This window comes from Oxyura jamaicensis, chromosome 9, assembly GCF_011077185.1.
Source record: "Oxyura jamaicensis isolate SHBP4307 breed ruddy duck chromosome 9, BPBGC_Ojam_1.0, whole genome shotgun sequence".
NCBI lineage: Eukaryota > Metazoa > Chordata > Aves > Anseriformes > Anatidae > Oxyura > Oxyura jamaicensis.
The window spans coordinates 2,158,484-2,181,652 of NC_048901.1; the positions used below are offsets into that span (position 1 = coordinate 2,158,484).

At 37.7% G+C, this 23,169-nt stretch overlaps 1 protein-coding gene across 3 annotated transcripts; it reads right to left on the reverse strand.

The window, feature by feature from the left end:
* Positions 1-218: 218 nt before the first annotated feature.
* TRPC1 (transient receptor potential cation channel subfamily C member 1) lies at positions 219-23,125 on the reverse strand. Of its 3 annotated transcripts, XM_035334399.1 has the most exons (13): positions 22,839-23,124; positions 21,054-21,208; positions 19,636-19,737; positions 18,578-18,780; positions 15,068-15,199; positions 14,127-14,322; positions 13,419-13,755; positions 10,621-10,760; positions 8,871-9,014; positions 3,925-4,103; positions 3,572-3,773; positions 2,836-3,030; positions 219-2,120 (listed from the first exon to the last, which is right to left on the reverse strand). In XM_035334399.1, exons 1-13 carry the CDS (start codon positions 22,972-22,974, stop codon positions 1,893-1,895), a joined length of 2,349 nt encoding a protein of 782 aa, XP_035190290.1. In that variant the 5' UTR covers positions 22,975-23,124; the 3' UTR covers positions 219-1,892. The 3 variants fall into 3 exon arrangements, with proteins under 3 accessions (XP_035190290.1, XP_035190292.1, XP_035190291.1); XM_035334401.1 differs by lacking the exon at positions 8,871-9,014 and having other exon boundaries at positions 22,839-23,125; XM_035334400.1 differs by lacking the exon at positions 19,636-19,737.
* Positions 23,126-23,169: the final 44 nt, after the last annotated feature.

Sequence of the window (23,169 nt, forward strand, 5' to 3'; positions counted from 1 at the left end):
CTAGGATCCAATCTAGCTTGTTCAGAACTAGCTCAGGTGTTGCTTCATGTCACAGCAGGAAACCAGGTAAGTGAACTTAAAGTTAGAAGAACAGTTCTAAAAGGAAAAAAATAATAACATTAATAGCAACTATATTCCTTAGAATTCCTACCTTAACATGACAAAGCAATTACTTTCAATGTTACCTAAAATGACGTTTCAAATATGACCAATATTAATACATTTTTCAAAGAGCTTTTATTTGTTGGCTTTCTCTCTCAGGTATACATAACATACAGCAGTTTTTATGTTGGTGTATTATTCAAACATGAGATCCCCATCCAAATACAAAATTCAGTGATCCTCTCTGCTTTGAACACAAGAGATTAGCTTCTCATTCACATGAAAAAAAGGAGACTGTTCAGAATGCCTCTATACTGTAAGACTTGAAGCCTAATATTAAACCCTAGTTCAGATATGGATAATTTCATAGTACAGAAAATATAATACCTTTACAAGAAAAAGTTTTATAAGAATTCCTTCAAGAAAAGTAAATATTTATGTAAGCCTTCACCCTCTATCAGCCTCCGAAAATCAACTGTAGTCAAAGACCATCATGGCTACCTGCGCCTTCTGGCCATAAGACCATTTAGAAGAGCACCATCATAACAGTAAAATTCTCAATCGATCCTTTAACTGTCATAAATATACTTATTTCAGAATCAAAAATACAGGCATCTCACATTTCTCAATTACAATTTGTCAACTTGAATTTTAATAAGCATAGAAATCATATAGGACCCTCTAGCACAGAAAATCCACAAAGCCCTTACGGTCCATTGTAAGCGAAGTCAAAGCACGTGTTCACAAAACAGAATACTTCTGACACACACACAACATAAGTTTCAACTTCGCAACAACTGTGGTTAAAAGAAGGAAGAACAAATTTAAAATAGGGTAAAATCTCTCTAAGGCAGACCCTTCCATGCTACATCTATCCCATACAATGCATGTTCTCACAGAAGGAAGTGTAGTGTTTCAGAGAGGAACTGTTCAGCATTGCAAACAATAGCACTCACGCTCCACCTCGTTTTTATTAAATCACTGTATTTAATAACTCAAATAATCAGTCTTTAAAACCCCCAAATAGTAGACATTAAAGTTTCATAGGTTACTTTTAAAATCCTGTTGGTGATTTTAATAAACACAGTAAAACATACTTATGAGGCACTGCTGAAAAATCCAAGCAGGAGTTGATTGTCTTACATAAAACCATAAGTGTCCTAGAAACATTTGGTCTGTTTTGAGCCCAAAATTTCAACGTTCCCATGAAAGGGAAGAGTCTTGATTTCTTTTTCTGTGTTCTAGAAATGTCAGTACACAGTCAGCATAGTTTACAAAACTTGGCACTAGAACTGCCTCTTTCAGAGCCACACAGTCTTCACATGCACTGTAACCTACAGTCAAACATAATTTCCAACTGCGTTGGAAATTTTCTATTATTCTATATCCAACTTTTCTATTAAAAATAAACATAGTCTGGATTTTTGTTTTAAAAAGCCTTCTTGCACAACTTGAAAAAACAAGTATCAAAAAAGGAACAGCAAAAATAGAAGAAATAAACATATTGTGCTAATTATGAAGCTCTGACACCTGACAGCCACGGTCTGAGGAATATTTTAAAAAATCCTATATACATTGTATATACACACTACAATTAAGAGCGTAAGAAAATTGCTATAACTATTTTTGCATTTATTTCTACCACTTCCTCATCTAGCTGAAACTCATGCAAACATTTTCAAAGGTATTGTTGTGCAATAATCTCCTTTTATATGTAGTCTTGCAACAGAATTAGATCAACACTTTCACCTAACGGTATCTGAAGATGGACACTTCTGATTTGTTAGGCCTTAATTTCTTGGATAAAACATCGCATATTTAGAAGTTCGAAAGCCAAGTAGATCTCTCATTTCATTTCGGAATTTTGATAAGTCTTGCCGCAGTTCATTTAGGTTTTCCACAGTTGCCTGATCTGTGCTTTGCATCTTCTGTCTCATGGATGTCAAGTAACGGTGAACTAAGCAGCACATCACCTTTTGATAATTCTCATCTCTCTTCTGCTTCAGATTTCTCCATTCCTTTAAACAAATATTACACATTTACTTAAGCAAAAGTAATTTTTGAGCCCTAAAGCCTATATACAAACAGATAAAGAATAGAACAAAATAAGTAAGTGTTTCTATATACAAACCCTGATGTGCACAAATGTACAATGCATGTAAACTCTTAGCAAAATTTAAATTAAATGATAAGCTGCCTATGTTTTTTTTACAGCAAGAAGATACAAAATTACAGGGTACAGTAAAAAAAAAATATTTAAGAAAAAGAATCCCCTCCCTCCCCCCAAAATGAGAAGCTACAGTGTTCATATCTAAGTATTTATTTTGACACTTCTTTAGTAAGTTACAAGCAAATTACTTTCCTGCAAGCACACTTCACCATTTTGCAAGCATACCTCACCATTTCTGAGACTAGCACATAATTCCTTGGGGTTATTCTAAGTTTTCAATCAAAGCACATTTCTAGGCTACTGCTGGGGCAATTGTGGGGGCTGGAAAAAGGATGGGGGTTGAAAATCCCCGAACTGTAAGTTAACAGAATCTTACTTAAGTTGAAATAGCTAAAATGTATTTGTTTATATTTTGGATGCAACACATATTATCCTGTAATTCCTAATTACCTCAGTAGCACTCACCGTGTGACAGGCAGCTTCATACAGCAATCTGCTGATTCATTTTAGTAAGCAGCATCTTTCCAGCTTCAGAGCCTACAATTCTCCCAATCATTTCTTACCTTAAGGCTATTCTGACGTTTCACTTTGCCACTTGATGTGTGAGAACAGATCCATTTACTGAGACTGTTGAAGAGATAGCAGATAGTCTTGGGAGATGGAATAACATTGAAAGGTGGAGGTAGTGTGCATTTGTCATCGAAGTAGCTAAGCCAAAGCTTGGCACGAGCAAATTTCCATTCCTTATCTTCATGATTCTAAAGCATCAGAAAAATTAACAGAGATCAGAAGCAAAAAAATATATATTTAAAATCTATTATATAAGTTTTATTTTCAATTATATTAATAACTGACCACTATTTAATTTTTATTACATAACATTTTAATATATACTCTGCTACATTAATAATAAATAATCAAAATGTGAAATATATCTATTAAATTCACCATATACTCTGGATTAAATAGAAAATTCAGCTATTAAAATCCACATTACATGACCAAAATTAGAAGTACCACACCTAAAGAATAGCACCTTGACTTGAACAGTAATTAAATCAAAGAAGTCTTCAATTCCCAGAGCGCCAAAGGTTTGATTATTCTATGTGAACATGCAGTTTCTCTACTTTATTTGGATCAAAGCAAATAAAAACTTCATTTCTGAAGGAAAGATGTCACTTGTGAGTTTACAGCTCATTCATGGAAGTTTGCAGATTAGCCTGCACACTGTAGCAAGAGATTGGTATAAAATCCAAGATGGGGCTAGCAATTATTGATAATAAATCAGAAAGCACTTACTGCTATCAGCTGAAAACTTTTATGAAGCATTGCCACAAGGAGTTTAGTTAATACTATCACAACCACCACATTGTAGGTACCAACAATAACAGCCCCCACAAACGACTGTAGTTCTTCACCATAGCTAAAGCGCGTGACAAAGATCGCTACATGTGCCAGCGAGAAGATATACCAGAACAGAGCAAAACAGGTGCCAATAAACCTGCAAAAACAAACAAAAAGTGGTTGGGTAAGGCAAAAATCATGTGAGTTCAGTTGATGTAAAATTCAAGTTCAGTGAAAAATTCCAGTTTTGTTTAATTAGTAGGAATTAAGGGCCAGAATACAGATATATTTCAGACGTGTCAACTCACGAATGGAATGTGTCGTTGCTCTGTTTCTCACAGAAGATCCCTGCACAGTCCCGTTCTTCTTCATTTACAGTAAAGCCTTTATCATAAAGTTGTGTCAATCCAATCGTGAATGAGAACAGGACAAGAAGAAACATGCCCAGAAATTTTCCAAAATCTTGCAGCATCTGTCCCATTGAAATCTGTAAAATAGATTAATTCCCTCTTAGTAAAATGTGTAATTATTTGTGTTCTTTCTTTCACACTCTAATCAATAACAAAAATCATGTTCTAGCATCTTATATTAAGTTAAAGAGATCACAAAACTGGGAGTTATCTTTGTACCATTTTTCAGTGACAATTTCATTCACAAGAAAATTGATGGGATATGTTCTTACCTTTCGATAATATATACATCTTATGCTGTATTCATAATGCTACTGATAATCAAGTGCTCATAAATCAAAAGCTACAAGCAATTAATGAGATGGATTTGAACACATCATAACAGAAAGTAAAATAAAAAGCCACAATGAAGTCACTGAAGTTAAAAAAACACTTAATGAAGAACTGAACTTTTGTTTCCATCAAAACATTTGGAATTGTAATTGACCGCTACTCAAAAACAGTATACCAAAGCCCATCTGCAGAACACAGAATTACTTCACTGTATGCTTTATGTAAGATTTTAAATATACACAACGTGTAGGTGTGTAAGTACATAAAAAACGAAGGCTGTGAAGTACAGAAGATTGGACACTAAATTCAAATCATTAGCTTCCATTTCAAAATATCCTATACAGAAGTTCGCAAAAAAAGTTAACTTTGGAATTTTTCCTATGCAAAGAAAGACCTTGACTTTAAAAAAATATATATACAGACAGAATAAACTGTTGAGAGCATTTAAATTATTCTTCCTACAAGCTTCTTCAGGGACCGATTCACTATTATAAAGAATGCAAATAAACAAGATGGGGTTGGATAAATCTATTCCTATATATAAACTACTAAAATCCTGCATATCCTAATACTATACGAATCACAATCTGTACCAAATCACAGTCCAGAACAGAATCAGTGGATGTGTTTTTTAAGTTTATTGAGAAATGAATTGCCAGCTCCTGCTCCCTCCCATGCCGCAGGAGACCCACCGAGTACCCCTGCAGCATAGCACATTCTCTATGATTCTTTGCAGTTTGCCACAGAGACTTAAAGATTACATGCAACAAGACACAGCTATGCAGGAATTATAATATACAAGTAATCATTTGGGCAGAGGACAAATCAATCCCCATCATACTATTTTATATTTATGCTTTCAATAAACAGAAAAAAATACTTTTAATTGACTCACGGTCCCATACAAAAGAGGCAAAGCAGCTGAAAGCTGAAGCAAGGACGTACAAGAAGTGCAAGCTACCCAGAACTTAAACAAACACCAAACAACAGAAAACCACCACAGAGCAAAGTTATAAATTTGTATTAGCTCAAGTTTTATTAGTTAGTAAGTAAAGTAACTGAATGTTTAAAAATAACTCTAGCAGCCAAGAGAACACAGTAGCTGCATTCCCCCCCACCATGGGGTTACCATGCAATATTTGATTACCACCATTTGAACTTTGTGACCTACTTTCAGAAAATACTGTAGGAGTTGTTGCACAAGCTGTCCTGGCCAACAGGAATAACATAACCTTCAGTATGCCACTGAATGGAGTGACTGTTGACTGTTTTTATTTACTTGGAAAATTTCATAACATAGGCTCCTAATAAGAAACTTGTGAAAGATCTAATACATAAATAAATGTGCACATTAAACAGTGAACCTCTTGAGAATGTGGAGAGACTTCAATGTTCAATCAATTTGTACAACAGCCTAATGCTTACTGCAAGATCAAGACTTATTTTTTTAAAGTATGCAAGTACAATTCCATTCAAAAATAAAAATAAAAAATATAAAAATAAGTAACAACGACATAGCTAGAGAAAAGGACGAGGAAAATAAAAAGAAAACATCTTCTAGCATTATTAAATTGGTTACACGAGCTACGAACATTCTTTTTAAAGCCAATTTAATTATGATTTTATGAACAGCAATTAAAGAAGCGATTATTTTTTCTTTTCAAATGATTATTTAACTAAAATATTCTAAAAGATAATTATTTGCACAGCAAGATTAAGTACTCCAAATCACTAAAAACAAAGGAATTGAACCTTTAAGTGGAGATTTTCAGCTAGATTCTGAAGCCTTGATACAAGACCTAGTGATGTGGGCCAAAATTATTTACTATAGAGCCTCCACTGGTGCACCTCTTGATGCAAAGCAAGAGTATTAAGAAAATGCTACTCTCAAACATTTATCCTGGCTTTATAGCAATGATAATGTTTCTTGCAGAATCCCTTCAGATCATCCTTACTTGCCATAAGCTCTTAAAATTAGTTCTGTTCATTAGGAGAGAAGATAAAGCGTTGATTTCGGACAAATTCCATCAGTATAATCTCTAAATGACTACTCTCTTTATTCCAAGCAACTTTTCACTCAACACTTACAAACACAACATTGATGTTGACAATCAGCTTTATTAACTAAGTCCATTCACTACAAAAAGCACAAAACCACATCAATAGAAGAAAGGAATGATCTGATTTGTTACTAGAAATCTCCCAGGAATCTTTATTCGGCCAAAGAAACTGGAAGTTTTTTTTCAGTAAGTTAGGTCTTTAGCAATATAGGTGCTTCAGTTTGTGAGGGCTTTAGCCTGGCAAAACATCAAAACCAGTCAGCACTGAGGACTCAAGCTAAACAGAAAAACAGCAGACCAGAAAAAAAACGTTGCCATAGATAGTATGCATCAGCGGACAAGGAAGTGACTTCTGCTCTCAGAATCTTTTTGAAGAAAGTTGCATTCCTCCTTTTAATCTAAAAAGGAGCAAATAAGGTAACTGAATCCTAAGTCTTAGTAATGGCCCAGGTCCTCTTTCCTACCCGCAACATGTTAGACATTCTGTGAAGTTTGTCCCTCAAGTCCATCCATTTTATCTGGATTTTCATCACAATGAATAGAACCAAGAACCTACTATCATGATTGTATCTGTGCTTAGAAGAAGAAACAAGTAACAACAAAGAAAATACTGCATGGCATAAACTCAGTTGAAAATTCCATGTCTGTTCTCAAGTTAGGACAAGAAAATCAAATGCTTTCCACAAAACAAGTGTTAAAACCAAACTTCAAGCAAAGAAAAAAACGCCCCACATTTAACTTACAAACTGCTGTGGTGTGGTGGTTTTACTCGGGTGGGTGGCTGAGCTCCACCACAAACCGTTCTCTCACTCCCCCTCCTCAAAGAGAAACGTGGAGAAAATACCATGAAAGGGGCTCAAGGGTTGAGATACGGACAGGAAGATCGCACAGTAATTATCGTGATGGGCAAAACAGACTGAGAGTAGGGAGACAGTAAGATTTATTGCCTATTACTAATGAGCTAGAGAAGTGAGAAACAAAAGAGAGAAACCAAAAGCACCTTCCCCCTCATCCACCCTCTTCCACCTCCTCCCCTGAGCGGCACAGGGGAACAGGGGAATGGGGGTTATGGTCAGTCTATAGCGCTGCTTTGCTGCTGCTCCTTCTCGGTCACTCTCGTCCCCTGTGCTGTGGGCTCCCTCCCATGGGATGCAGTCCTTGCTGAACTGATCCGGCGTGGGCTTCCCACAGGCAGCAGCTCTTCAAGAACTGCTCCAGATATGGGTCCATACCACGGGGTCCATCCGTCGGGAGCAAACTGCTCCAACCTGGGTCCCCCACGGGCAGCAGCTCCTGCCAGGTCACCTGCTCCTGCGTGGGCTCCTCTCCACGGGCTGCAGGTCCGGCCCGGAATCTGCTCCGGCAGGGGCCTTCCACAGGCCACAGCCTCCGTTGGTGCAGGTCCACCTGCTCCACCGTGGTCTCCTCCACGGGCTGCAGCGTGGAACCCTGCTCCACCGTGGTACTCCATGGGCTGCAGGGGGACAGCCTGCTTCACCATGGGCCTCACCACAGGCCGCAGGGGACTTCTGCTCCGGCACCTGGAGCACCTCTCGCCCTCCTTCTTCACTGACCTTGGTGCCTGCAAGGCTGTTCCTCACTCCTCTCACTCTCCCAGCTGCTGTGCGACGCAGTGTTTTTTTTCCCATCTTAAATGCTTAAATCTGCTCTCACAGAGGCACAAAACAACATCACTTATTGGCTCAGCTCTGGTCAGCAGTGGGGCCCTCACCAAACATGGGGCAGCTTCTAGATCCTTCTCACAGAAGCCGCCCCTATGGCCCCCTGCTACCAAAACCTTGCCACATAAACCCACTAAACTTGGTCTGTAGTGTTCCACCATCATAGGTGACTGTAAGTGCTCCCAACCCCTCCAGATCACTGAATTAAATGTATTATGTAAGTAAAACAAGATTATTATGCATGGGAAAGCTCAAGCAAATTCAAAGAAAGAAGAAACCTGTTTTTCTTTCTTGTAACTGGGTAGAAGTAGATGATGATGATTATTTCAATAGACTTGTTTTTTTGCTGTTTTTTTAAACTAAAGTAATTTGCTCATTTACACTCAACTTCAGTGAGATCGTCAAAAAACAGAAAGGCTTTTGATTATTCCTTAGTGCTACACATCTCATTTATCTATCTTTTACTGATAAGATGTTAGGGCTACCATTTGCATAGAACTTTACCGGAAAAGCCTAACCTTGCAATTTTCAAACACTTACACAATATGTTAAGCTAACAAAAAATGAGAACAAAAAGACAGTATATGTACAATTATTATTAATTAAATTATTAATAAAAATAATTATACAGTGAACTTCACTGTCTTCCCTTCTCTTACCTTTTCCCATCCAAACCAGTACATTTTAAAGGGGAAATTAAAAAAAAAAAAAAAAAAAAGAAAAGATTAAGATCACACTTAATATTTTCTCAAGCAGTAATGATATTCACCTGGAGCGGTCCCAGAATAGAGCTGGTTGTGTACATGAAGAACAGACGTAGGTAACTTAGAACATTAGCAAAAGCAAAAAGACCTTCTGCCACTAATGTAGGGTGGAATGCATCCCAATCCTTTCTTTCAGCATAATCATGAAACTGCAATGTAAAAAGAACAAACTGATGTCATTTACATTATAAATACAGATATGCACCCATGCATCACTGTTTTTACCTCCAAAACAGGTAATAGCATACAAGAAATGAACATATACGATTCACAGATGGAGCACCACTTTCAGAGATCTCATTCTTTTTAGACAAAGGCATTTTAAAAGCCATCCCAGAGGGAGCTAGAAGATGGGGAATTTAAATTCAGCTCCTCACCTGTGTAACGCTAAGCAAATACTTATTCCTCTGTTCTGCTTCCCTTTCCACTCTGTTTTGCATGGTTGGTGGAAACCAGGACTTGTGTGCTATTATAAACATGTGTGGTGACTGGTGTAGTAGTTGAAAACAGTTAAAAACAGTATTAAAAACAGTTAAAAACAATATTAAAACACTGCTGGGAAAAAAGCACACTAGCTTATGTCTTAACCAGTTTTAGAAAGATTTAGAAAGACTTTGGACCAGGGGTTCCCTCAAGTGATTTTATGAAAGACTACAGAAAATGGAAGACAGAAATAAAATGTTGGTATAAATACACCTGTGAAGTATATCCACTAGGTACTACTCAACTAATTACGGAATACCCACAGATCCCTAACTTTTAGCTTGGCTGGAAACATTCAGCATTTATATTATCAGCTTCTACTGTCTTAAAATGGACACTTAAATCTAAGGAACGGAAGGCTGCTTTAAATGACTTGCCTGAAAGTATCCTGCACAAAGACAAGAAACAGAGATAAAGGTATTTTTATGCATTGCAATTGCATGTGTATAAATCCATCTGCTCCAAAGCCTCTTCATTTCTTACAGCTTCAGTGTCTATAATATGGAGCTAAGATGTGAGACAGGCATTTTTATTTGGTTTGCTGAATAATTTATACATAATAAATTTTGCAAAAAAGTCATCATGTGCTTCTTACGTGGGACAGCAGTCCTGCATCTTCAAAAAGGTTACAACTTAAATTAGCAACAAAGGGCTCTAATTTCAGCAAAGGAACTGCTATACTCCTACATATGTACATTGATTGCAAAGCAAATGGTTCAGAAGACAGCCCAACATGGCATTCTCTCTTTCTTCCTTTTTTTTAAAAGAACAAAAAAAGAAACAAAGCTTTCTTTTCCAAATGATTACCAGCCCCTGAATCACTTATATAAGGACAAAGGAAATGAGCCAAAAATCAGGTTGCAAGGGAAATAAACTGGTCCAGTTCTTCCCAACTGCCAGAACACCTGTCAACTCACAGTTTGCAATACAAAATAACGGTGCTACTGCACTGCCTTGGATTTTGCTAAAATATTCATATTCAATTGGTCTGGCAGCTTGCCATATGCTGTGCAGCTAACAACACATGCAACAGAATGGAAACGATCATATTCAAATTTTGCATCTTCAATCAAACCAGATGGTTTTTCACAGAGAAAAGACAGGCTCTTCTACAGCCTTGTCCCTACAGGCTTTTGTCCCTACTACAAAAATAAATTTTTAATCCCTTTTAGTATTATCTCTATCTCAAATGTGAGCTCTATTTTCTGTTGAAAGAAGCGAGCGTCTATATTTGCCCACAGGAGCTTCAGATCTATGAATATGGGTGCTCACCTTGTTATGGGCAACTACTTTTAGAGCAAAAGTTGCCAAATACAGGGAATTCATGACAAAACTAAGCTGATTACGGGACTCTTCTAAAAAGTCTTCTAAACCGTCATACCAGAGTCTTTTAACATCTGACCACACCATTCCTGCAGGGGGAAGAGAGGGAAAAAAAAAAAAAAAGGCTTAGAAATCAAACTATTTCACTGAATAGTTTTTCTATTACAAGTAAAGCACTTTTGACTGGCTTTGATGGTAAATGAAATATTAGCAAATAGAAAGAAATCAAAAAAATCACATTAAGTTTACAAGCACTACTCAGAAGCCAACAAAATATTTAGTATTTTTAAGCCTACTTTCCAAACTAGGAAATGTGTTCTCTGATAAAAATGGCATGAGAGGAAACGAACATGAGAAAAACTGTGCACTAAAGGGTCAATTTCAGTAAAGGCAGAAGTCCAGAATACTTTTCTTTTTCTACAGGAAAAGTATTCACCTGTTTCCAAAAGCATTATGTACCATTACATTACTATCTAAAGCATCACAGTGTTTTGTGTGTATGTATTATAAAATGTTCTTTAAGAACAATCAGCTCAGTAACTGTTACTAAGAAGATCCAAACTGTCAGTAGAAACATTTCCTGCCCTTACTGATATTATATAACAAGCAGAGAAAATAAACCACGGTTTGAGATTGCAAAAAATGAAAAGTTTAAGTTAGGGTGACAGACATACAAATGCTCGGGATCTTGATAGCAAACTGAATTTTACCACTGCTAACCATGCCTGGCTGTACAGAACAATATGATAGCCGAGAATTTTACTAACTGAAGGTCTGTTACAGGATGATGCTTTTAAAAATCTTTAAAGGACTGTTAGGTAAATATACTGGCACCTTTGATTTTTATGAAGAATCATTCATTTTTGGTTTTGTGAGTACTTCAGATGCATGCCTCTATATTTAGGCCAAGAAGAAAAGCAGCATATAGATTACTAGTAGTAAAAAACTGTTGGAAGTAGTTCAGCTTTTACAACTTTGCAACTTAGACTCTAAAGCTTTGGCCCAGCAAGATCAAGTAAATTAAAAACAAACAAACAAACAAAACAAAGCAAACAAACAAAAAAACAGATACTTATGTATGACTATTTGTTCAGTCACATTTACAGCAATGTTGAAAGCTATTATACAAGAACTCTGCTGTGCACAGTTAGTTGGCAGACTTGCATAAATTCCCCTTCTTCCTGGTTCAGCATGCATCTCACACTGAATTTGTTAAGGGAGTCAGAGAATTAGATCTTACATTTATGTAGACAGTAATTTGAGTTCTGTTGCTTTATTTTTCTGGGGAATTAACTTTTATGATTTAGGTTCGACTATTTGGAAAGGAAACTTACTGTATTTGTGCTTTTCAATGTTAATCTAGTAAAATGCAAAACTTGCTGCTACCTCTAAGCATTAGAAATTCTGATGAGATCATTTTGACATTTATTATTTAGAAGTATTTTAAGCCTACCTGAAGTCCACATTAAAATATTACATAAAGAAAACAAGGCCTCCATAGCCTTTCGTTAAGATTTCCAAGACCATCTAATGACACACCTTCCATCTACATTAGATTTGATGGATCAACAGAATGTCTAAATCACACTGATTCTCGAAACAGAGGAGGAGTCTGTAATGCTTGCTCGTGCTCTATACTTGAAGCCTTCTAGTTTCTTTTAAGACCCACCTGTTTGTGTGGGGGTACTGGGGATTTCAAAAATCTGCATGAACTACTCAACAGTTTAAATATAGCTAAACAATTACAGTAATCATCATTAACAAAGAAAACAACCCACAACTATTTAGAAAAATAGTTTAGAAAAAAATCGAGTTCTCAACTCTATCACTGCTTTTTAAAATTCCAGTCAACCAAATGATATCTACTTCCATCATATGGATCTACTTCCAGGATTTTATATATCAAATTTTAATTTAAAAACAGAACAAAACAAAACAAAAAAAAAAAACAAAAAAAAGCCAAAAAACATGGTAAAAGTTTTAATGATTTTTCAACCAAAACAAAAGTTCATGAACCTAATCCATAAAAATTATACCTGTGCTCCCTCTACTGCATAAACCAGAATTAACATGCATCATTTCAGGTACAGTTATGATAACTGGTGATAATAACAAACAGAATTGTGAAGTTACAATACTGGAGAAGAGCACTGGAATAAATTAAAAACTTGCTATATCATTTACTGGTAAGAAGCACAAAATGTTTGACTCACGGTGATTAAATCATCTACATACTAAACAATACCACCTGTTCAAAAAAAACGAAAATCTTGAATAACCTAAGGTAATGTCAGAACTAAATTAATTCCTCAACTTAGCACCAAAGAAAATTAGTTGAGGAACACACACTTGCTTTCCTCTGTGCTATTATCATCGTTATTGTTATAGATCAGAACTTAAAAACATTCCAAATTGAGGAAGTTAAACAGCTTTTACATTCATTACTGCACAACTGAATCTCACTTGTATCACTCCAAATGCTACCTGTCCTTCTGAAGTAAAATTCACCTTCCTCCCCTGTTAGATCCTACAGCATTCTGTCTGACACTTCGCTTTCTGTGATAACTAGAGATTGTGGTAACATATCACATTCTCTCCTGTAAACACATTTTTCCCCCCGTAACACTATGCTCAACAGAAGCTTGCTCTTTGCAGGAATGAGTAACATGATGATTTTTGAGAGGTAGTACAAATAGTTATTGTTTAGTCAATACCAGCAATTGTCACACAACTCACATCATACCTACCAATCAGCCATATTATCAGAAGATAGTCTATTCTCTCAAGGGCTGGCCCCATTGTATTCTTCTTATTCTCATTATAGACAAGGGAATACAAATTAAGTAATAAAAGAAATGTGAAATACGAAGCTCCATGAATAATAAACTTCATAAAAGGAGTGTGAATTATTCGACCTACTCGAGATTTAGGGGCTAATAAGTAACACAGGGACAGAACTGGCCAGAAAATGCCAACCATTAAAACAGTCAAAATTTTTTTGCACGTGTGCTTGCGTCGATAGCCTGCCATCTGTCCAAACCACACAGTGTTAAGAAACTGCTGGCAGTTAGACTGAGCAACAAACTGGAAAAAAAAAAAAAAAGAAAACAGTGAGAAATCAATCTCAGGATACCAGGTTGCTTAATACTGATTACTTATTTACATTATTAAAACTAATTTTCAAGCTATAAAAAACCACCAATGTACAGGAAATAGGAAAAATATTAAGTTGAAATAATTCTCTCGAAGGACAATAAAAGAGCTATGGACCAATTATGATTATAAGCATTCACTACTTCAGTTTCTTTCTAAAGCCAGCAACCAAGCCTGAATTATGCACCCAGAATTTTAATTGTTTCCAGGTTAAGACCATGTTTTGATTCCTAATCAGCAAATTAAATGAATCACTAAAAAATATGATATGGAAAGCCCATCAAATTACAGCAAAGACAAACCTCTTTTTGATTATACTTGATTGCCAGTTTTAAGCGACTTAAGTTCATCCTCTCTTCCAACAATCCTCGCTTGTCTACATGTTCATCGCTAGATGTATGATTCAGAATAACTTCCAGCTCCCGTGAATTCCGTGCTTGTGCAAGCAAGTCTTTAGCAAAGGTTTTGCACTGTTGAGCTAGCTCCTCATAATCATTTCTGAAAGACGCAGAAACAGTAGATACTACTACACCGAAAACAAGAGTTTCCATTAGCTTATTAACCATCCATTTTGATTGGGATTGTATATTGTGCAAATGAAAAAGTCATATTTAGAGATCCAAGCATTCTCACAACTCTGAGTAGGTTTCTACGTAACATAACAATTCAGTGTAGTTTGCAGCTCCACTAGGGAGAAAAAAAAGTTGTGAAAGAGGCTTACAGAATTCTTATTTCTGTCCTAAATTCCATATAAACAGTTACGGCTTGGAATTTTTTGCAAGAGATGAGAAAATGTAGCAGTCACAAAATACGATACCTTTAACTCGTAATGTGGACTTCCCACTTGGATGATAAGATACTTTGGGATTTGCTTCATTCATGTCATCTGAAAATTGAGGTCTATTCACTGACCATTAATATAATGAACACAAGAAAACAAATGACGTGATTTACTTGTTTCATCTGGCACACAGTACATTTCAGTGTCAAGCTGTATCACAAAACTGTAACAGCATAACTGTTAAGCAAGATAATCAGGTCTAATTCATATGCTGTGTAGGAAGGTAGGATTTTACCCCTTAGAGAAATTTTAATTTATGTAACTTTTTAATTATACCTAATTATCAGATTAAACATTCCAATTAGAAAAGAAAAATACAAATAAGCATTTTCTAACACACAAACACATTTCTACATATATTATTTCACAGAAGTATTAAAGTTGGTATTCTCCAATTCCTACCTGAATTCAACCTCAACAAGACTTAATTCTTTCAAGTCCGCACTAAGTTCAAAAGCTCGCAGAATTGGATCCTCCTCCGTTAACATTATTAAAGCAGGACTGGCCAAACACCGGTAAATGTCAAGACGAAATCTGTGATAAAAGAATAGCAAGCAAAATGAAGATGCTTCATTTAATTAACAGGTTCAGATCAGAACCTATTTCAAAAGTTTGCATAAAACAGCTTCAAGACAAAACAATGGGCCTTCCTAAAGACAGAAACTTTAATTAAATGCAGCATGTCATGAAAAACACTGTCCTTCAAATACTTTGAAGTGCCACTATTCTAAGTATCAAAAGTTAGCTACCGAACCAGTTCCCTCTTCTTTTTCTCACTATTTTAGCTATTTCCAGTACCATCAGCAGAAGGCCATCAATTAAGGTAATACTATTGGTAAAACATTGACATTTTAAGTGTTAGGTAGTAGTTCTTAAGGTTCTTCAAGGGGAAATTAGAGAGAAGATTACCTTTAACGCTTCACTTCCCTATTTGAACAAACTAAATTAAAAACAGTGGGGGAGAGATAGCAAAAGAGCCTTAATATCTCAGCTGCTTCAGATAGGTAAAATTATCCCAGGTAGACCACGAAGTAAGGCCAAAACAAAAAGTCTGTACACTTTCTTCATATCCATGAGAAGGAAACTTGCATTCTTGATTCAAAATATTCCTCACTTGAAACAGATTTGTGCCAGCAGCTTTCTAAATTCTATGGAAAGCAAACCAGATCTGCATGAATGCAGATATGTTTGGGGTTCCTCATTCCTTTATAATAATCATGTGGTCAAAACTGTGGACCATGATGGAGGTGAGTTGGGGAGCACTCTATCCCCACTCTAGAAGCAGGACATTTTCGACAACCTTACTCAGACAGGTTATCAGTTCTATTTTGCACAACGGTATTATTTTTGAAGCATTAGTGTTACATCTCCTAATAATACTGTGCTCAGAGATGTATCATCTAACTCAAATACCTAAAGCAAGCACCCAGCCTTTTTGTAAAATCCTCTGCAGGATTTTGGCTACCAGCAGCTTTCAGTGTACACTCATACAAACACATTTCAAACTGCAACATATTTAAAGTCTTAGACGACACCACACAACATACCTGAGTCTGGCACTAGAGCAGTATTTAAAAATCAGTAATACCAGATAGAGCCAAAATTTGAAAAACTAGTTTGGCATGAAACAAACATAGAAGTCTCTTTTTGGGGTAGAACCTCAAGCATCTAGAACCCTGAAAATAAGCAAAGTCAACTAGAGGTATGGCCCACATCTGTCTCTTAAGGTGCACAAGGCTCACACACAGTTCTGATGCAGACTCCTCATTAAGGATATTGCAGATGACCAACAGGGAGGCTGTGCTGACCCTCAGACCACTAATTTCAGACCTAAGCTGTGCTCAGGAGCCCAGGCCAAGAGCCTCTAGAACCAGCTAGATGCCCAGCCCTTAGGAAGCCATTGCCACCTCCAGTCCATGAACAACTCCAAGAGCTTCTCTTCCATTCAGTGCTCCAGTTTCTGTCACAGCTTTTTCATAATCCTCATCCTCCAAATTGCTTACCACCGTTTCTCTCTGGCTGCGAAGGTGGTCCGGTAGGATTAGTAACTGAAATGACACCATTCAGTCTGCGATTCTAATTAAAGCTGTTCAAATCTCTGAGTCAACCACCGCCCACAGCCATCTTCCTAAATAATGCCACACCGAGAGTCCAAGAGATGACATTACTTTTGTTTCAGTAGGGTTAAATTATCGTTTGCTTAAACCTGAAAGTAAATCAAGTTTCAACATTCACCAAGTAGACAAAGCACAGTGCATACTCTTCTCCATTTGTAGAAAATCTCCCTATCAAAGGTCTAAGCCCCCTTTAAGACTTCAGCTAACACAGATGCCGTATGAAAAGCCTGAGTTCTCAGGGGCTGGGAGACTCAGCTGCTTTGACTCAGTAGCTAGGTAAATCCCAGTAAGTTTTTCAAACTCCTTAACAAGGACAAGATAATTAGCATCCAAGTCTGACGACATATATTTTGACTGGCCTTTCCAAACTTGTTTCTTAAGAAAAACACAAACCATATTAAGAAAAAAATTAAGCAGACTTTTTCTTCCCTCTCCTAATGCTGGCACAAAGAAATAATAATTGCAGAATAAAGAACGTATGGTACAGACAAATACATAGTCTTGCATTTTCTACTATTCTCACTAATATTCTCCACATTCAGTTTCTTGAATTATGATTCCCCTTTCCATTCTTTCATGTTTCTTGTCAGCTGAAAAATCAGCATTGTCCAAACAGGAAAACAGAAAAAGGATGTTCTAAAGTTCTTAGAGGACTGGAACTCCTTAAGCTAGAATAGGTTATTTCCAGATTGCTGGATACAGCTAAACAGCAACCAGAAGCAACTTGTAAACATTAAAAAATAAAAATAAATAAGCAAAGAGACCAAAAAAATAATTCTTCTGCTTGACTCAAGTTTGAGTAACATAAGAGCAAAGAGTCATTACATTTTTTATTGTGTATTTTATGGAACATCCCTCTCAATGTGCTACCACAATTACTGCTAGCTCATTTGTAGAGGGGTTCATGATGCTATGTGGATTACAGAAAATTCAGGAAAAGCATCTGGAAAAGCACCCTTAGAACTTGCAATTCCCATAGAGACTGAAATAAAAATCTGTTAACCTGTAGTTGAAACTAGGATGGATATCTTAAACATCTCGAAGTTTATTTGCTTGGGATACACTGACAGCTTTTCTCATATCAAAGTTAAGGATGTTATTGGCTGGATGTTGCTATCACAGGTACCAGAACGTGGCTTGTAGTATCTGCATAGCAGTCATAATCATCCCTTCATTTCCCTTATTTTTTTTCAGTCACCGAGACATGTACCGAAGTCATTATGTAGTAATTAATGGTGTATTTTGAGTGCAGGCCACTCATAACCTTTGAGGTTGGTCATTTTTTTCTCCCCTAAATTTCTCTTTCAAGAATACTGGAAAAAAATGTCTTTGGCTTATATTCATCTATCCATGCTACATATAAACTTATAGAAACAGGATTAAGTATTATATACCTCCTCGTTCTGGCTCACAAAAAAAAAAAAAAAAAAAGGCACAAAAAAAAGGCACTGTTAACTAACTTAAGAAAAATTGTATTTGCACTCCCAAGCCACTGACAGATAGAACGTTTATGAAACAACTAGTTAAAAAAAAAAAATGTACTTAGCTTAATATGTACAATGAGTAAGAATATAAGACAAAAATGAAAGAAAGCCACCACCTTATACCAGCCAATTCAAGCACAATCCACCCCAAAAACTAGCATCTATGACAACAGACACTACAATACAATGAAGGGAACCACTTGTAAAGCTCACCTTAAGAGAAAAAGGAAATACACTGAATCAGACCCAGGTGATACAAGGAAATTAAGACAATGCCTTCTTCATTATTGTCTATCACCTGTAAGTCTTACCTGGAATGTCGCAGACTATCTTTTTTGTTTTTAGCAGTACAGAGCGTGCATTCACAGCCTACAGCGTGAGGTTTGGGTAGCGATATATCTTGCTTTAACAGCATGGTGAGAATTTCATAGTTATTACGATGAGCAGCTAAAATGACAGGTGCCACATCCATGGTCGTTGAGTACTCTGGGTTCTGAATGCGTTCCATTAGTTTCTAGAATAAAATGTAGGAAGTAACTAGATTTATTACATACAGCTGTATTACAGTGTTTACACACAAGTTTTGACTGTTCAACAGTGCTCCCAATGAATTCCTCCTTCAAAATATTTTTTAAAGTTTCGTAACATGAAAATGAGGGAAAAATTTTAACAACATTCAAACACTTCTCATATAAACACTGGAAAAAGAACAATGGACACAGGATGTTTATGGGTTATTAAGAAAGAAAACCTAACATTCAGTGCCTACCTTCTCCAATACACACATATATGATATTAAGAAGTGTATTTTGCTCTATTCTGATGAAAAAAAAAAAAAAAAAAAAAATTTACTATCTAAGTGCAGGAAAAATATCCTGACTGTAACACACAGTGTTATTCAATGCATTATGCCTTCCCTCCTTTCATCTGCCTCTCCTTGTTTCATACTTGAGCATCGCCAGGGTAAGTTTCTAAGCTTCAAATGATTAATTTCAAGGTGAAGATTTGATGTTTGTAGATTTCCCTGAAAACTCTACGGAGCTCAATATGTGAATATACTGGTCAAGACTGCTAATTAACTTGCAAACTCTTGACAACAGAAGATTTTATAACCACTCTTTTTTCTCCAGAGGCATTTCTTAGCATTTGCCATGCATAAAACCACTGGATTCTTACAGATAGTAAAGCAAAACAATATATTCTACACTTTAATACCAAAGACTCCATAAAAATAATTTCTGATGTCTAGATTCTACATCTTTATGAGATGCAGAATTTCATTTAAGGACATTGCTTTACATACTACAGTTACCCAGAATGTACAGCCCCCTACTCCCCAACCAAAATCCAAGGAATAACAACACTCAACTACAATGGTTGGTCTGGAAGATCTTTTTGGCCGGTGATTAAGTAGAATGTCAACAGCTCCCACCACTTCTGAGTCAATAGCCACCAAAAGTGCATCTGATGACTAAGGAAAGAAAACAAGCTGTATGTAAAAACAGCAGCACCTTAAACAGAACGAATAGTCAATTTAAAGCCAAACTAAATAATAATTTAAAATTTGTTAAATTAAAATTTACTAACTTTATTTTCTTAAAAAGTAAGTACTATAGAATATTCTGCACTATCACCATGGATCAGGATACAAATTTATGCTGTCATTCCAGGAGTCAGCATAGTACTACTGACAATTTGTTTTATTGCATGAACAGCAAAAGAACCAGGTGCAATAATTACTTTACCTCAAGAGTGATATAGGAGACTCATGAAAATCAGGTTCTAAGGGACATGTTACTAAGGCGGCTGTGGAAGTGTCTACTAAAAACGTTAAAACCAAGTGTCTGTGTAACACAACTCAGATGTGTCAGACACTTCAGGCCTGCCTTCCTAGTTCTGTGGTAAAGCTATGAATATAAGGTTATTTTTTCCTGGACTTGTAACTACTTCTGAAACATCTCTGAAGTTAAGCTACATAGGTTTTCATTTTCCCATACAGCTGACAGCGTTCTTTTTAATTCACTTTAGAAAATTCAAATGTTTAGTTTAAAAATAAAAGAGAAAGACACATCTTTTATTACTGCCACTAAAACAGAGATCCAGGGAGAAGAAAGCTGCTTGTTTTTTTTCCCTGTCCAATATTAAACAACCTAACAAAGAGGAGTATCTTTCCCTGTCTTAGGTGCTTAAAACTATCATAGCTAAAACTCTCCCGGCAGTAGCAGAGCATGCTTACAGCAGCATAGCATAGCCAAGCAAGCACCGTTAGTATGAAGCTGTCTCTGCCATCCAGCACAGACCAGGTTTTACAGGAAAGCATTACAGAAATGAATGCTTGCCTTAACTTGAAATCCTCTAAGAGAATCTGCATTCATCTGACTGTGCTCCCACGTTAAAAATTATACTCCAGAGCCAAAGAGGTCTTGACATTCTAAACATTTTAACGTTATGCAGTGACTGTACACTATTTATTGTGTTTGAATATTACATTCTATCTAAAACAGGAATAGTATTTAGAATAAAATTTAGAATTGTTAGTATCTTTGGAAATGTTAGTATATATTATGTTAGTATATATTTGCCATGCCAATAAAATTCCATTAGAAGAGTAAATTAGTGAGAAGAAAACAATTTTCACAATTGCTAATTAGAAAAAAAAAGGACTGCAGTGCCTATAAAGACAGATAGCATTTTCTTAGAAATTCCAACACATCAACAAAAAAAGTTATATAAATAGAATAAACAGATTAATGACTACACTTAAAAACTGCAATATGTGTTGCATACCTGGCAGCCATAATCCAGAAGAAGCTGTAGAATATCCAAATTTTCATTTTCAATGGTTATGGTAACAGCATTTCTGCCAAGCACATCCACACAGTTTATGTTCATTTCACCCGAGCTGTTTTCCTCTAAGAGTTTCTTAACCATGTAGTAGTCACCTGCACCACCAACGTATGAGCATATCTTAGTGTTCTGTTTATTTTAAAGCAATAAAAGCATGTGAACATTGTAAGTACCAGCTACCATCAAACAAGACAACATTCCACAACATCTGACAACAGACACTGATACATCAGGCAATTAAGAAGCCCAGATAGGTAAGAAATCTCCCATCAGATAGGAATCGAAAGACATATGTGCAGATCTTTCAGGACCGCACCAAGATGTACTTTAACCCGTCCCCTTAATTCCAGTCTTACGCACACACACACACAAGCAGGGACACTTCTCAAAACTGGGGCAACCTCCTGGACATCCCCTGTGAGACGCTGGAAATGTCAACTACATCAGAGAAGGTTTCTCAGTGCAGAGGAGCCATAGTGTCAGAGGAGCCCTCTCTACAGTGCTACAAACACATCTGCATCTTCCTTCAAAGAAGCCTCATTAGTCTTCTCCGTTTCATTCCATTTTTAATGCATACATTATCAAAGCAGGTGCGGTACAATGTCATGAAATTCAAGGTAGCGGGTTTGATGAGCAAGTAAAACTAACTGCAACATGCACACAAGCTGTACTTCCCTATTTGACCTCAGTGCAGACATACTAGTACGGATCCTACCCTATTCAGTATTAATTGCTTCTTCCTGCCAAACATAAGTTTTAAATCATTTTTGTCTTGAGTAATGAATTATTTTGCAGCGTAGAAGACCATGACAAAGACAAACTGTACTGCAGAATACTTATAGAAACTTCAGATACAGCCTGTAGGAGTACAGGCAGCGAAACAACTGCCCCACAGACCACAGTTAAACGTTGTTTTGTTGTGCATCCTTTTGGCTCCCTGAATCTCTGTTTATACTTTGAGAGAAGGCTGTGGCTTGCTGTGCTCTTCAGGACAGACTACGCTACCAGCAGGGCTGTGGGCTGTCTGAAGGCAAGGCATCCAGCCCCCGGGAGGGCCACAACCTGGTTCTGAAGCCCACTGGCTGCCATCTCTGCACCGGCTCCCTCCCCGTAACTTACCTAGACACAGGGCCACAGGCAGGTCTGCACAGAAACACCTCCTTCTAGAACTGGGCTGACGTCCCGAAGCACACATAACCATTCACCACACGATCAAATGCTCGTCTTTGAGCCCAATGTTTTTAAAACATTAAGGTTAGTTTGATTTAAAACTGTATTTCTACCCGAGGTAAAACAAACAAACAAACAAAAGAAAAAAAAAAAAAAGTACGCTAAAAATAATTAAGCCTGGTGTTTTAGAAGGGAAAATCTCTTTGCATCCATCTCTGTGGGTGCGATTCACAGGAACCTTGTCTCTTGCGTCTTGCGGATACGTAGATAAGCTGCCCATCCTAAATCAACCTTAACGCTGCAGACAGCGAAGGCTTTAGCAACTCCTCAGGGCTGGCAAGAACTCCCTCACAAACACGGGGCCGGCCCAGTGCCCCAAGTACGCGGGGCGGCGGGAGGCCGCGGGGCTGGGCCGCCTGCGGGGCCGGGCGCTGAGGGGAGGCCGGCACCCCCCGGGGGCTCCCCACCGCACCGCCGGGGCCGCGGCGGCAGCGCGGAGCTGGGCTGGGGCCTTCGGAACAAGAGGCCTCCGCTCCCCGAGGGCGCGACCCGTACCTTTGTCGCAGGCCAGGAGGAAGAGCTTCTCGTCCAGGGTGGTCTCCTCCTTCACCTGCCGCACGTCCTTCAGCGCCAGCAGCTTGTTCGGCGAGGCCGAGGCTGACGGGTCCGCGCTCTGGTACAGGGCGGCCATGGCGCCGGCCCCGCCAGGCCCATCAGAGCGCGGCCGGGGCGGGGGCGCCGCGCTGCGGGTCCCGCGGCGCTGCGGGGCGCTGCCGGGGGGAGCCGGGGCGGCCGCGGGCGGCGCTGCCAGGCGCGGAGGGCAGGGCAGGGCTCGGCAGGGCTGGGCTGGGCTCGGCAGGGCAGGGCAAGGCAGGGCACGGCGGCC

Bases quoted from the DNA above. Each gene is read 5' to 3' on its own strand.
- TRPC1 (XM_035334399.1), bottom strand. From the start codon at position 22,974: ATGGCCGCCCTGTACCAGAGCGCGGACCCGTCAGCCTCGGCCTCGCCG. The intron at 21,209-22,838 runs GTACGGGTCGCG...TTGGTGGTGCAG, and splicing joins CCTCCTGGCCTGCGACAAAG to GTGACTACTACATGGTTAAG. The intron at 14,323-15,067 runs GTAGGAATTGGA...TGCGTCTTTCAG, and splicing joins CTTGTTGAGGTTGAATTCAG to AAATGATTATGAGGAGCTAG.